The 12,928-nt window shown below is 49.8% G+C and overlaps 1 protein-coding gene across 4 annotated transcripts in view; it reads right to left on the bottom strand.

The window, feature by feature from the left end:
• Positions 1-12,928, bottom strand: part of Tub (TUB bipartite transcription factor) — an 84,903-nt gene that overhangs the window by 60,989 nt on the left and 10,986 nt on the right. For 3 of the 4 annotated variants that reach the window (XM_076940546.1, XM_076940542.1, XM_034514418.2), the window contains exons 2-5: positions 4,552-4,658; positions 3,713-3,765; positions 1,659-1,743; positions 1,007-1,054 (exon numbers count right to left, since the gene is read on the bottom strand). The exons of the other annotated variant lie outside the window; for it this stretch is intronic. In XM_076940546.1, coding sequence (XP_076796661.1) covers positions 1,007-1,054; positions 1,659-1,726 — 116 coding nt within the window. In that variant the 5' untranslated portion in view covers positions 1,727-1,743; positions 3,713-3,765; positions 4,552-4,658. The remainder of the gene's footprint in view (positions 1-1,006; positions 1,055-1,658; positions 1,744-3,712; positions 3,766-4,551; positions 4,659-12,928) is intronic. 4 annotated transcript variants of the gene reach the window in all.

Raw genomic sequence — 12,928 nt, 5'->3', positions numbered from 1 at the left:
GAAAACAATGAGCCGAGTCCTGCAGGCTGCATCAGCCATCATAGCAGAGCCATCCCTTTGGGCTACACTATTGCACCCTTGCCTGCTCTCCTCTCCAAGAGCCTACAGGCCAGGCTCAAGGGACACTATTCTCTTTGTGAGGTTTTCTCTAGGCTACACAGTTAACCTGCTCTGAAGTTGTGTGGATGGGAGGTCTCTGCCGCAGGACCATACCTGAGAATCCAGTTTTGTACAGAATGTCTCTTTAGGGTATTATCACCATGCAGCCCATCATTGTTCCATGGGAGGCAAAAGAGAGCCTCAGATGCCCCTGTTTCTCTAAGCTTTTCCTTGGAAGAACAGGCAGATTCCCCGGGTACATGGTGTACCCAAAGGGCCTCCTCAGCTGGGAAGAGGAATCCCATCCTTTCACTTAGTTTGTACAGACAGAGCTCGGCCCCCTCCTTTGCAGGTAGTTATTTCTCACCATCCCTCTGGCTAAGAAATGAACCTTAGGAATCCCAACACCAGTAAGCTACAAATGATGCACTGATCAGAAGTCATGGGCAAGACTCGTCTCCTGTCTGCAAAAGATAGGTGTAGAGAGGCCGGCCTGGGCAAGGGAACTACATATATGAACAATGAAGAAGGGAGCTTTAGCGTCATGATCCAGGCAGTAGTAGCCCTAGGCTACAATGTGGATGATAACTCATCCCTGGAGAGGTCTAGCTGAGAGCCCCAGGGAAGGCTGGTAAACAGCTGGACGTCTGGGTCATTCGCCAGTGATACTGGGATGGACAGGAGGCAAAAGGACCACAGAAGATCTGACAGGAGCAAATCAAGCTTACAATAGCCAAAGTAATATAGACTTCACCTAGTGGTCACACGCTTCCCTGAGGTCTACCTCACACATACACACACCACAGCATGACCAAAGAGCTACCCACACCTTCCCACCTCCCCACATGGTCTCTCCTGTGGATGGCCTTCTCCAGAGCCAGCTCTCCCTCCTCCCCAGTCAGCTCACCCAGCGATCTCCCTTCCTTCCTTCCAGTACTTCCTCCGGGATGTTCTCCTGAGGAGGAAAAGAACAGGTGACTCTCCACATCTTTGCTGACTCATCGAATTATTCCCACTTGCTGCCTGGTCACACTGTGGTCACTCAAGGGCTCCTTTAGTGTCCTGGTTTCAGTAGCCACAGGAAGTAGATTAAGTGATGGATTGGGTGGAAGTATTTCTACAGGGTTGCTCACTCTGTAGGCAGTGACTGGCTGTAGTACTGACGCTGGGCTGGGGTGATGGAGAACAGGCAGAAGCTAGATAGAGGAGCCCATCAGGAGAGACAGAAGGCACAATATGGAGTGACTGGAAGGCTTAAGCACGGGGCAGAGGTCCTCACTTGAGGGGTGGAAGATCCCTGAGGTGCTGGGCACGTCCTACAGTATGGTCCTCCTTGATCACATGTTTAGAGACTATCAGGCTTTGTGGTAAGAGTCTGGGGGACCCCATGTGTTAAGGAAGAGGCATCTAGGGAGAAAGGGAGAGCTCAGAACAGTAAGGAGTGAGGGGGGGGGATGAGGCAGTGATTGGAATGTAAAAAAAAAAAGTGATTAGTAGAGCTGACAGTGGGTGGAGCCCACACAAGGGCAGATCCAAATGCAGGGTGTTCAAGCGCTTACCTATCTCTTCGGTGGCCCCGTTTCAGGGGCCCAGGTCGCTTGTTCTGCTTTGAATGCCGAGATCCCATGGGCCAGGGAGCGCCTCCTGGGAACAAAATTCTTGTCTGGGTGAAGGAGTGCAAACCCAGAGAGAAAGAAAGATATCCTGGTCCCATGATGGCCAGAGTATGGAGTGAGTCTGGGGGATGGTCCTGGCATTAGACTATACACAAAGCCCTGGAGTCTGTTGACAACTGTGTCTTCCTTCATCACCAAGGTGACAGTAAAGCTAACAACTACCAACACTGGTTAGTCAGGACACAGAAACCCTTCTGCCTCATATCCTTTCTAAGCTCTTCAAGATCAGGCTAAATTTTCAAGGTCTCAGGGCTATGTCACATAGGGATAGCCAACTGCTGGTTTCCATGGCAACAGAGAAACCATGTGTCCCTGTGTCTGTAGGTTACTATGGCTAATCAGGCTGCACCAAGTGCACTGAGGTAAAAGACCTCATTTGGAAGTCCACAGGCAGATGGCGCAGGCACAGCTGGCCTCTCTGAGGGCAGCTCTGTGCCAGAGGGCAGACTCTGGGGTGGGAGTACACACAGCGTGCTGTTCACTGAAAACCAGATTCTCTTGTCAGAGTCTTCAGTCTCTTGCCTCCTCGCTCCACTGGAAGTACACACAGCAGACCACACATCCTCACACAGCTTCACGTCCACTAACCCCCTATACTGAGAACACCTGAACCTGCAGGCTGCACAGCCTCTCCCTATCTCTAAGCCCTTTGCCTGCTTTCCAGACCTAGACACCGGATGCTGCACAGCACTTCCCATTGGAGGGCACCCTTGTTGATTTCTTATGTGCTGAGCCACTCAGTCAGGCCACCATGGCGCCATCTTGGCCTCCTGCTTTTGCCCTATCGTCTACCGTCTACCGTGGCACGGCATGGCACGGCACATACTGAGCATCTCTGAACTCCACCCACCTCGCCCGCCCCCAGAACTCGTCTGGATTAGGGTCTCTTCTCTGGCTGATCAGCATCGGGGAAAATGTCTGCCGCCAATTTGCTCCTCTCAGCTCCATCCTCCAGTGGCACCTGGGAAGGGTGCCTGATGCTGATCTACCTGTTCAGATACCCTCCGTGTCCTCCAACACACCCACTGCCTCAGGACAGACTGTACTGTCCAACACCTCAGATGCTCCGAGTAACCCTCCAGCCTCCTCCCAGGGACACTGTCTCCTATCTTACCCATTGCTTCCCTAACTCCCAACTCCCTTCTTTCCCCTTACTCTCCCTCACCCACCCAGTACATACCACATCCTGGATTTCTGCAAGGGTTACAAACAATAACTAAGAAGTTCTAATAAAAATGTCTGAAACCTATCTTTGGAGTCTAACTTCATATTTAGGGTGAAAAAGTGATTCCCCAGATATGAAGCCAGATGTTGCTGACTCCATGCTGATGGGACTCTGGAGATCCAGGTCTCTATCAAGGTAAACAGATGAAGGCTTAGAGAAACATGGCCAGGGGAGGGGTGCAGACAGTGAGACCCGTTCTATCAGCTCTCACCCACTCCGGAACACAAAAGCATCACAGACCGTCAGCTGAGATGATTTCTCATCCACCCCAGGTATCACAGACAGAATGTGAGGCTCAATATGGGAGGAAAGGCTAGAGCCAGCCGCTGGGTACTGCACCGCATATGGGCACTTTCCAGGTGGGGAGTGTGAATGATACAAATCAGCCCACTAAGGCACCTGCCAAGGCTTTGGCTTTTCCCTGTCCACCTTCTTCTACCACAGAGCACACAGTACTTATACTGAAAAGGGGAGATTGCATCTCTCATAACCTTCTCCCGATTCCAGATGTTTTTTGTCCTGTCTCTGCAGAACAGAAACTTTCTAGTTAGAATCAACAAGCTCTCAGAACTAAGCTCAGGCCAGTACTTTATCAAATTCTCCCTGGTCTCTTCCACAGTCCACAGGATTAAGCCAGGAGAAGTAAGCCATACAGAAAGGGTGAACTTATCAACTGAAGCCAGTTTCTTGGAGGGGTGCTCATCCTTCTCACCTTGAGGCTGTTCTGTAGGTTCAGCTGCTACTGAGGCTTCTGCCCATGACACCCTAGGGAGGATTAGGGAAGGATGGTCAAAAGGAATCTTGGGGCTAGATACCTGCAGACTCCAGGATCATACCTCCCAGAGGCTAGGTAAACTGCAGACTTCCCAGGATCACACCTCCCAGGCACTGGGGGTTTCCTTGACCTTGAGGTGTGATGGATAGAGTTTCTAACACCTCACACTTGCATAACTCAGTATCTAGGTCTGTACTCTGAAAAGTCTTCAAGCCCAGGAAAGACCTTTGGTTCTGATTCTGTTCTCCAGGGTCCCACAGAACTTGTGTCTTTAATCTGTCACAGTACTGTGCATTTCTTTCTTTAGTGGGAAGCACAACCCTCTACAGTGGGCTCAGAACCCTGCTCAGTGTGTGGCAGAGTGGGCAGGCAGAACATGATGCTCTGCTCCTACATGTAAGGGACAAGATGACCTTCTACCATCAAGTGGGGTGATGAGCCTGCTCCGTAGTACAGTGGATACTCAGGGCAGATCATGGAATATCAAGGCACGACATAGAGGCTTCTCTGCAGGTTACCTGAGACTGTTGCTCACCTCCCCTCACCAAGACAGGCATCCTGACATTGACTGGCCAAATGACCCAGGCCCCATAACAAGGAAAGTCTTAGCATCTTGGCAACACATTGACACTGATCTTTCAGAAATGCTGTTCAGTCCTTAGATGAGTTTAGTACACCCTGATGATGGCAGAGAGAGGGTATGCTCTGGTGACCAGGGTTCCTCTTTGACAGAGTCTCTTAACCACAATGGAAGCTCTTCAACAAACAAGACCTACCCTCCGCAGAAGGCTGGTTAGCGTGCATCCATTTGTGTTCCAGTGGTTCACCTCTCTGTCACAAGGAAATCCTCATTGTCTTCCGTCAGCCACATGCTGTCCTCTCCCTGGGAGGAATTCAGGTAAGTGTAATTTTCTCTACTTCTGCACACACAGGGACACTTTTGTCGCCCTTTAGATCTCCATGCAAGGGATGCTGTGTGCTTGCCTGCACTGCCCTGGCTGGACATGCTTACAGGAAGAGCAGAAGACCAGCATGGTCTGTCTTCTAGTTACCAGGGCAACCTACAGACCTTCTTTGAGGTGTCTCAAGGCTGAAGCAGGGTCCAGATGGACAAATGGAGGATGGGCACACAAGGATAGTTATAGGGGTGGGACAGGAGGACTTCCCTGGATCCTTCCTACCCAGGGACCCCACTCAGAAGAGAAGTTGAGCCACTCTACTTAAGGTAGTAGAAGTGAGTGTTAAAGGAAGCAGGGGTGAGTTTCCAGAGGGAAGTGAGGGTGGCAAAGCCAGGCCATGCAGAATTTAAGGACATGCTAAAAAAAAAAAAAAAAACTCGCTCTACAAAGAAATGTACCGCTTAAATAGAAAAAAAAATACAAACGTGTCTATGACTAAAGAGTAAAATTTTAAATCACTGTCTAAAAAATAGTGGAGTGAAGTAAGGCCAAATCCCGGGCTTTTTTTGCTTGGAGATGCTTGTGCATTTGTTTTGCTTTGATATTTAAAACAATTAATTAATACGTGGAAACCAGAAGAGCACCTGGGGGGTCACATAGTCTCTTCTCCCGCAACACGGGTCCTGGAAACTCAGCCCGGGATATCAGGCTTCACAGCAATCTTACCAGCTGGGCCTCTTCACTGGGTCTTGATTATTTTTCAGAGATGGTATTAAAATATTATTTTGATATAGGAGGGTTTTTTTGTTTGTTTGTTTGTTTGTTTTTTGAGATAGTGTCGCACTATCTAGCATGGCCTAACTTCAAACTCACTGCGTGTACCAGGTTGGCCTTGAACTTGTGACAATTCTCTTGCCTCAGCCCTTGAGTGCCATGATGTGAGTTACCATGCCTGGTTTGATTAATGGGCTTTCTAGAGATCCCTTTACTTATGCACTAAAGATAAATGCCTCTCTTACTTCATCTTTCTGGGGCCTGAAGGATTGAGACAGTCTGAGTCTCCTCAAGGGACTCTGACTCTGTTGAAAATATATCAGGTGACAAAGTACCAGTTCATGAGCTCCCTACCGTCGGCCAAGTGCACAGATTCATCTCAGTTCTGAGTGCACTGCATGCAGATTCACATGACTCTGTGATGTAAAGAGGGCTTCTGGGACAAACAGGTGCCTGGCACGCACATGGCCCCCTATACACAGGGTGGCAGTGACTCATAAGGTAGCTTCCACTTCCTGCCCTCCCTCAGGTTGGCTGCTAAGAGGAGGTGAAGGGAAACAGGGAGGGAGTAATGGGGTGGGCAGGGAAGAGGCTGCAGTCTTTCATGACTTCCTGGGAACGGCAGGTTAGCTGTAATTGCTCGGAGCTCAGAGGCTGTTGATGAATGTTCGTAATAATCAGCCTTCAGATCTGACACCAGCTCAGGCTGGGATGACTGTTTTGAATGGAAATCGAACCCAAACTAGTAATTACCCGGGTGAGTGATGCCAGTCTTCTCCTGGAGCCCTGTTCTAGTACAGGGAAATGGCACCTGCATGTCAACTAAGGGCTCTTTCCTGGGGCCACTCTCAAGAGAACGAGCTGGCCTGAACTCTGCCAGCATGATGGGAAACACTGGACAGGATTACCCACCTTTCTTCCTCAGAACTGCTGCTCCTGAGGGACTCACCATTGCCCTTAGTCTCTAAGCAGAGTCCTATGTCAGACCTCACTCCCAGTGTCCTTTCTCCTACCGCTTGGCCTAGCATCTCTGCTGACATTATTCCTCCATGTCCAAAGCCAAGTACATCCCCCACCCCACACACAACACAAGTGCAGTCTTTCCAAGGTGATGCCTAGAACCCCTGGACACTTACAGATGGGGAGCCTCTTGTATTGGCTTGAGCTGTGGCCAGTTGAGAGGAGTGGAACATGACAGGCACTAGTATCCATCCTAGCTTATGCCTCTGGTCCCTGTTTGCTCCTGGCTCCAGACAGAGGCCAGAAAACTGTACCTAGAAATAAGCAGCTCTCTCTGGCCCACCCTGTGGTGCCTCTGGGCTTCTCTTTTCATATATGGACCTCTAGAATGCTGGCACCACCCAGACCCAAGCCGGAGGGGGAGATACTACTCCCGTGTCTTGGGTTCTTTGGCCTGATTCTCCCAGGGCTGCCGGATGCTAAGGAAGCATACGCTAGACAGCTAAGATGAAGTGAATGGTGGTTTATACACTGGACACACCAAACTTCACTCTCTTCACTGTGCCTGGCCTAGGCCACTTGAGAGGCTCAGAGGAGGCCTATGCCTTTGGTAATTCCCAAGGGAAGATAGATAAGCAGGCAGCAAGTGACAACTACAGGTGGGCCCTAATGGTCTCCGCCCAAGGAAACACGCTGAGCCTCAAGTCTACAGGTTTGAACAGTGTTTTCGAGAAGCCTTGGGAGAGACAGAGCTGTCAGGTCCATGGGATTCAGAGAGTGTGAGCATAGCCTTTCAGGATTGGTGGCAGGCGTCAGAAACACAGTATGGAGCTGCTACCTCGAGTGCCACCTAGTGGTGTCAGAGGAGGAAGGCAGCTTCAGGTCAAGTGATGTTTCCTTCCCTATCTGTCCCCACCCCTGAACTCAAATGTAAACAGCAAGCCTAGGAAATGGATTTTGTTTTGCTCCCAAAGGCTTGGGGCTTTGAAGACAGGATATAATATGGGGCCCATGGTATGGAAACAGCAGAGAAGCTGGTAGGGTGGGACTGGACCCCAGGTTCCCTTCAGGACATATTGCAGCCTTCTAAATACTTGTCTACTCTGCCGTGTTTCCTATTCCTTCAGTAAGACTTCAGCTGTCACCAGCTCCTGGTCTGTCCCACAGGAAGAGACCAGAGCCATCTCAGCATGTCTGACTACCTTTACAAGTACCAACATTGACTTGGGGGTTCAGAGAAGCTACATTCTGCATCTTCAAATTATCTGGCTTCTGTGGCCTAGGAACAAACTCCCTTACAACCTGGGACCAGGACAGGGAAAGGTTCCTGCTTCAGCCCTCAGCTGTCTTACTGGGTCCCAGAATGCTCAGTTTCTATACACTTTCACTTCTTCCCAGGGAAAATCCATCACCAGAGCCTATTGGTCTGAGGTAATGTTCTGAGCAGTGGTGAACACCCAGCAGAGAGTATATCGGGTGTGTGGGTGGGGTGGGGATTGCATAGGGCGGAGGGAGGCAGCCGTAGGAAGACAGGAGAGAATGGCCACCATGGAGTAAAGCAGGGCTGCATGGGGAATAGCTCACAGGGTTGCAAGGTTTTTCTTAAAGGGCCAAGGAATAAATATTTTAGACATGTGAGCTGGATTAGTCCCATGATTGCAGGGTGAAGGTGCCCTGACGGTGTCTAAAAATATAGGTTTAGGAGTGTGCCAATAAACTGTTTACAAAAGTAGGCACTTGTACAGTGGCCATAATGCCCTGATTCAGTACATCTGGAGGACATAGCCTCTTGTTTCACACTGCCAACAAATACAGGGTGCCCAGAGACTACCAGCACACTCACTGAGATCTCGTAAGACAGGGTACAAGGTCAGGGTTAGAGGAGGAACAGTCCCGGGGTCAGGAGCCTTGCTCCTAACCCTTGCCCACAGCACTCAGGTTGGGGACACTCACCTGCTGTGAAGGTTTTGTTGCTGTTGTTATTCCCCTTTCTTCCTCTAGGGGGGTCTCTCTTGGTCTAGTGGTTGCCCCTCCAACCCAGAGGAAACACTCCAGCAGGAAACCCCCAGAGCAAGGGGTGGGGATAGGGGTGAATAGGGCTGAACTGCCCCAGGGACAAATCAACTGACAGATGACACCAGAGGAAGGTGAGGTGGCCAGAGGCAGGAGGAGGAGGTGTAACCCAGCACCAAGAGCCAGGGGCCAAGAAGAGGCCAGGCTGGCCCTATTAGTCCTGTGAGGCTAGGCTCCACTGGACCCCCACTCCAACCAGAGAAACACACAGCTAGCAGGGGGCCTGTCCAGCCTCTCCACCCCAGCCCCTGTCTCCTTGTAGGTGACACTGGGCAATAAGATCACAAGTCCTGGTTGGGGTTGGTAAGCTTGTTCTCACATTACACTTAAAGTGAGACTGAAGAAGATGGTATCGAGACTATGCAGACATAGCACGGGCTCATCCAACATTGATGCGGGCCCTGGATTGCCCCAGAGCCCCTCTGGGCAGATGTGGGATCCCAGATCTTAGCTTCTGGTGATGGACTGCCAAGCTGGGAGGGTCCTCTGCCCAGAAGATTACTGTCCAAGGTCACGTGGGGATTTGTTCCAGGCTTTCTGATTAAATCAGACCCCTTTGGTGGGTCCCCCTGGCAGTGCAGGACCTTGCTTACAAGGCCACTGTTTTTTTAGACATTGCCAGTTGGCAGAGACTCTCATAAAAAGCCAGCTGTTCAGGAGGCCCTCATCACACTCAGTCGTGGGTTCGGGGAAAGGGAACTGCATACATACTGTCCACTACCCAGTCCTATGCCTTGCTCCCTCCCCTTTTATTTTCCTATTCATGTATTTCCACTCAGATACATAACATTTGTACATGTGGCCACCCTGGTGGTACATGCACACACACCTGTCTCCAAGGATGCACAGACTTATCTGTCTGCATTGTGGGCACATACCTCAGATATGGTTCACTGATGTCCACTCAGTGCATACACAGATGCACATACTCAGAAACCTTTTTATCCAGGGGAGCCCAACCCTCACAGTTCTGTTCTGTGACTACTGGTGATGGATCGGAAGCTATGATGCAGGATGTCGGCCTGTGGAGAAAGGGATGTAAGCCCACTGGCAAGCCCTGGCCTTCCTGGCCTGGTGTGGCATCGATCCACAGTGTCCGAGGAGTACGGAAGCAGGGCCAGGATGGAATCCAGTCTTTGCTGCTGAATGGAAACTTGTAAGGAGTTAATCCGGGGCGACCATCACCCTGATTTCCCTGACTACAAAGATGTGCCTATCATCTTATATTGGTTCTGATCTGCCGGCATAATTCTCCAGCAGGATTCACATTCTGACATCTGCCTCTTGTGGCAATAGCCCTGACAGGTTGGTTACCAAAGTCTGCTGACTACTATCCCAAAACCAACACACACACAGGCCCACATGCACGCACACATGCACACACCTAGAATTTTCTTTGTTCACCATTTAAGACACCAGAATACCCACACTTGCACATGACACTGCAGAGGGAGGCTGACTAGGAAAGAACTCTTACCACTCAGGATAGAGAGAAAACATATCTCTCAACTCACTGCCTTTTAAGCTAGATCCCCACTGGCTATCACAAAAGCTGTTGCCTGTCCATGAGATTTGTTCTTCTAGCTGGGCTGGCTTGTCTGGCCTCAGTGGGAGAGGATGTGCCTAGCCTCACATAGACTTGAAGTGGCAGGGTGGTGGGATACCCAGGGGGGCCCACCTGCTCAGAGGAGAAGGGGAGGGGATTGTGGGAAGGATTGTGGGAAGGATTGTGGGATGGGTGGTCAGGAGGGGAGCAGTGAGCAGGGTATAAAGTGAGTGAATAAATAAGTAAATAAATAAATAAGACAGATCCCCACTGACTCCCTGTGCAATGACTCCCACTTGCTCTAACTGATCCAGAGGACTGGGTCCTGTCCTGCTAAATATCCATTAAAAGAGAAGCATCTGGAACACAGCAGTCTTAGATCACCTACCTCTGGAGGCCTGCCCTGCCCTCCTGAGATAGCACTGTCGTAGACGTGGTCTCCATCCTGCCTTCCCAGACTTTATCTCATCACCCAGCAATCACAGAACACCCTGAGACAGGAAAGAGAGCAGGACAGAGGGGAATGTTCCGGAAGGGGCATCTGAGTGTTTTTGTGCTGAACTGTTCTCTAGTGAGGCAGTTGATCTAGGTCCCAACAATAAATAGAACAGAAGGGGTCTACTGTCCCCCTATTGTCACCCTGTCAACACTGTCCCAGCACCCTGTCACCGGTCATGTGTAGAAATCAACCTCTTACTGCTGTTGTCCCATGTCAGCATGCTGTTAGAGCCATTTTATCTTCCCGTTCTTTGCTCTGGGCCTCCCATATAAGACCCATGTCCCTTCCCTAACTCCTGAGAAAAATAAACTGTGAAAATTACAAAAAAAAAAAAAAAAAAGAAGAAGAAGAAGAAGAAAGAAAGAAAAGAAAAAAGAAAAAATAGGATAGGAAAGAGACCAGTGACAGAGAAAGACTGGACTGCTCCCCACCAAGGGTTGCAAAATACAATGTGCAGAAGTGTGTGTGATATAAATGACCCACAAAAGGTTACAAGACCAGCCAGGAGGTGGTGGTGCCCACCTTTAATCACAGCACTCAGGATGCAGAAGCAGGCAGATCTCTGTGAGTTCGAGGCCAGCCTTTTCTACAGAGTAAGTTCCAGGACATTCAGGGCTGCACAAAAACCCTGTCTTGAAACACAAATAGAGAGAGAGAGAGAGAGAGAGAGAGAGAGAGAGGAGAGGAGAGGAGAGGAGAGGAGAGGAGAGGAGAGGAGAGGAGAGGAGAGGAGAGGAGAGGAGAGGAGAAGAGAAGAGAAGAGAAGAGAAGAGAAGAGAAGAGAAGAGAAGAGAAGAGAAAAGTGAGGGGGCCAGGGTCCATTATGCCTTTTTCGTTTCTCAAGATATCCTTAAAGTGCCTTCCTCCCCTAATAAACACTTTCTTCTGTTGCTATCTGTGCTTCTGTTCAAATCCTTTTTTCAGAAACACAGAAACTTAAATCCCGGCAAGTGCCCTCTGGGACCCTTATCCACCTCTAACAAGAGCTATGATGCTGATCTAACTGCCTAGCTTCTTCAGCTCCAGTGGACATAGGTCCACAGAACTAGTGACCTGCCCACAGCCAGCCTGGACTCTAAGTGAGGGCCCTAGGTAACCCCTGGACTGCTGACTCTCTCTTGGTCTCTCAATACACCTTCCTACTTCATAAACCAAGTAGACAGTGAACTCATATGCCACGAGGCTTGGCATGGCTGCCCATTGCTCCTGCTTCAGTCTTTTTCTGTTTCTCTGTGGATTCTGACCCTTCAGTGAAGGCTGGAGTTGGTTAGCTGGGCTCTTCCTTGGGTCCTTGTGTAGAGATCACTCAAAACTATGAATAGGTCCTGGGGGTGTGGCTCTGTTTCAGTGTCTGATGTGCTTGTGAACTTTTCCCATCCTTCCTTTGATGAGTTACTCATGTTATCCTTGTTATCCATGCTTCAGACTGTGAATGGTCCAGACACCTGAGATCCCGTGTGATTTAGTTCCTCTCTGCCCAAGGCCCCACAATTGTGCCCTGCTCACACAACTGGCACCAATCGGTGAAGTTTTGCTCTTCCTTCACCACGCAGCTTCAAGCCCTGGACTGCCTCCTCCTCCTTCTCCATGTCCTCAGCCTTCTCAGGTCCTCCCCTTCCTGCCCATCCTTCCAACAGCTCCCGAGCACCTGTGGTGGGGCCTCCTTAAGTCATCACCTTTCCCTGGATCTGGGAACTGCCTGCCTCACAGATTCAGCGGGACAGACAAGTCCTGATGTCAGCGAACGTGGCCCTGACATATGCCAAGCCACCATCACAACAGCTAACAATTAAACTGCAGTCAGTGCCAGGCCCTGACCTAGCCAGGCTGCATTTAGTTATTAAGCCTTAGACAGGGTAATTCATCTAATCCACACAGCCATCCTTGAAGGCAGGCAGGATTACTGTGCTCTGGGCTGCCAGGCAGCGGGAGCTCATAGCAGGCTAATAGTTCCCCCAAGGTCACCATTCTGTCCAAGTGCTGTGAATATTCTGAAGGAACATTTTCTGAAACGTTAGAGAGCAGAAGCCAGAACCATCGTTGAAACATCTCTGAAACCTGGTTTCTCTTCTCACCCTACACTGACCCCTGGCCAAATACATATATATGGGTTTCTTAGTGGAGAGTCAGGCTCAAGTATCCAATTAAAAAACTAAAATATTTATTTTCAACTATGTATATTATGTGTGTGGGGGGTATGTATGCATGAGTGCAGGTTACAGTGGAGGCCATAAAAAGATGTCAGATTCCCTGAAATTGAAGCTACAGAAGTTTATGAGGCACCATGTGAATGCTGGGAATTGAACTAGGACCCTCCAAAGAGCAGCCAGTGTCATTAACTACAAAGCCACCTCTCCAGCCCCAAAGAACTCAATTTTTGAAAAACAAAAGCACACGTCTTG

This window comes from Arvicanthis niloticus, chromosome 1 (genome assembly GCF_011762505.2).
Source record: "Arvicanthis niloticus isolate mArvNil1 chromosome 1, mArvNil1.pat.X, whole genome shotgun sequence".
In the NCBI taxonomy this organism is placed as follows: Eukaryota; Metazoa; Chordata; class Mammalia; order Rodentia; family Muridae; genus Arvicanthis; species Arvicanthis niloticus.
The sequence above is the reverse complement of the archived record's forward strand: the minus strand, read 5'-3'. Positions and strand labels throughout refer to the sequence as shown.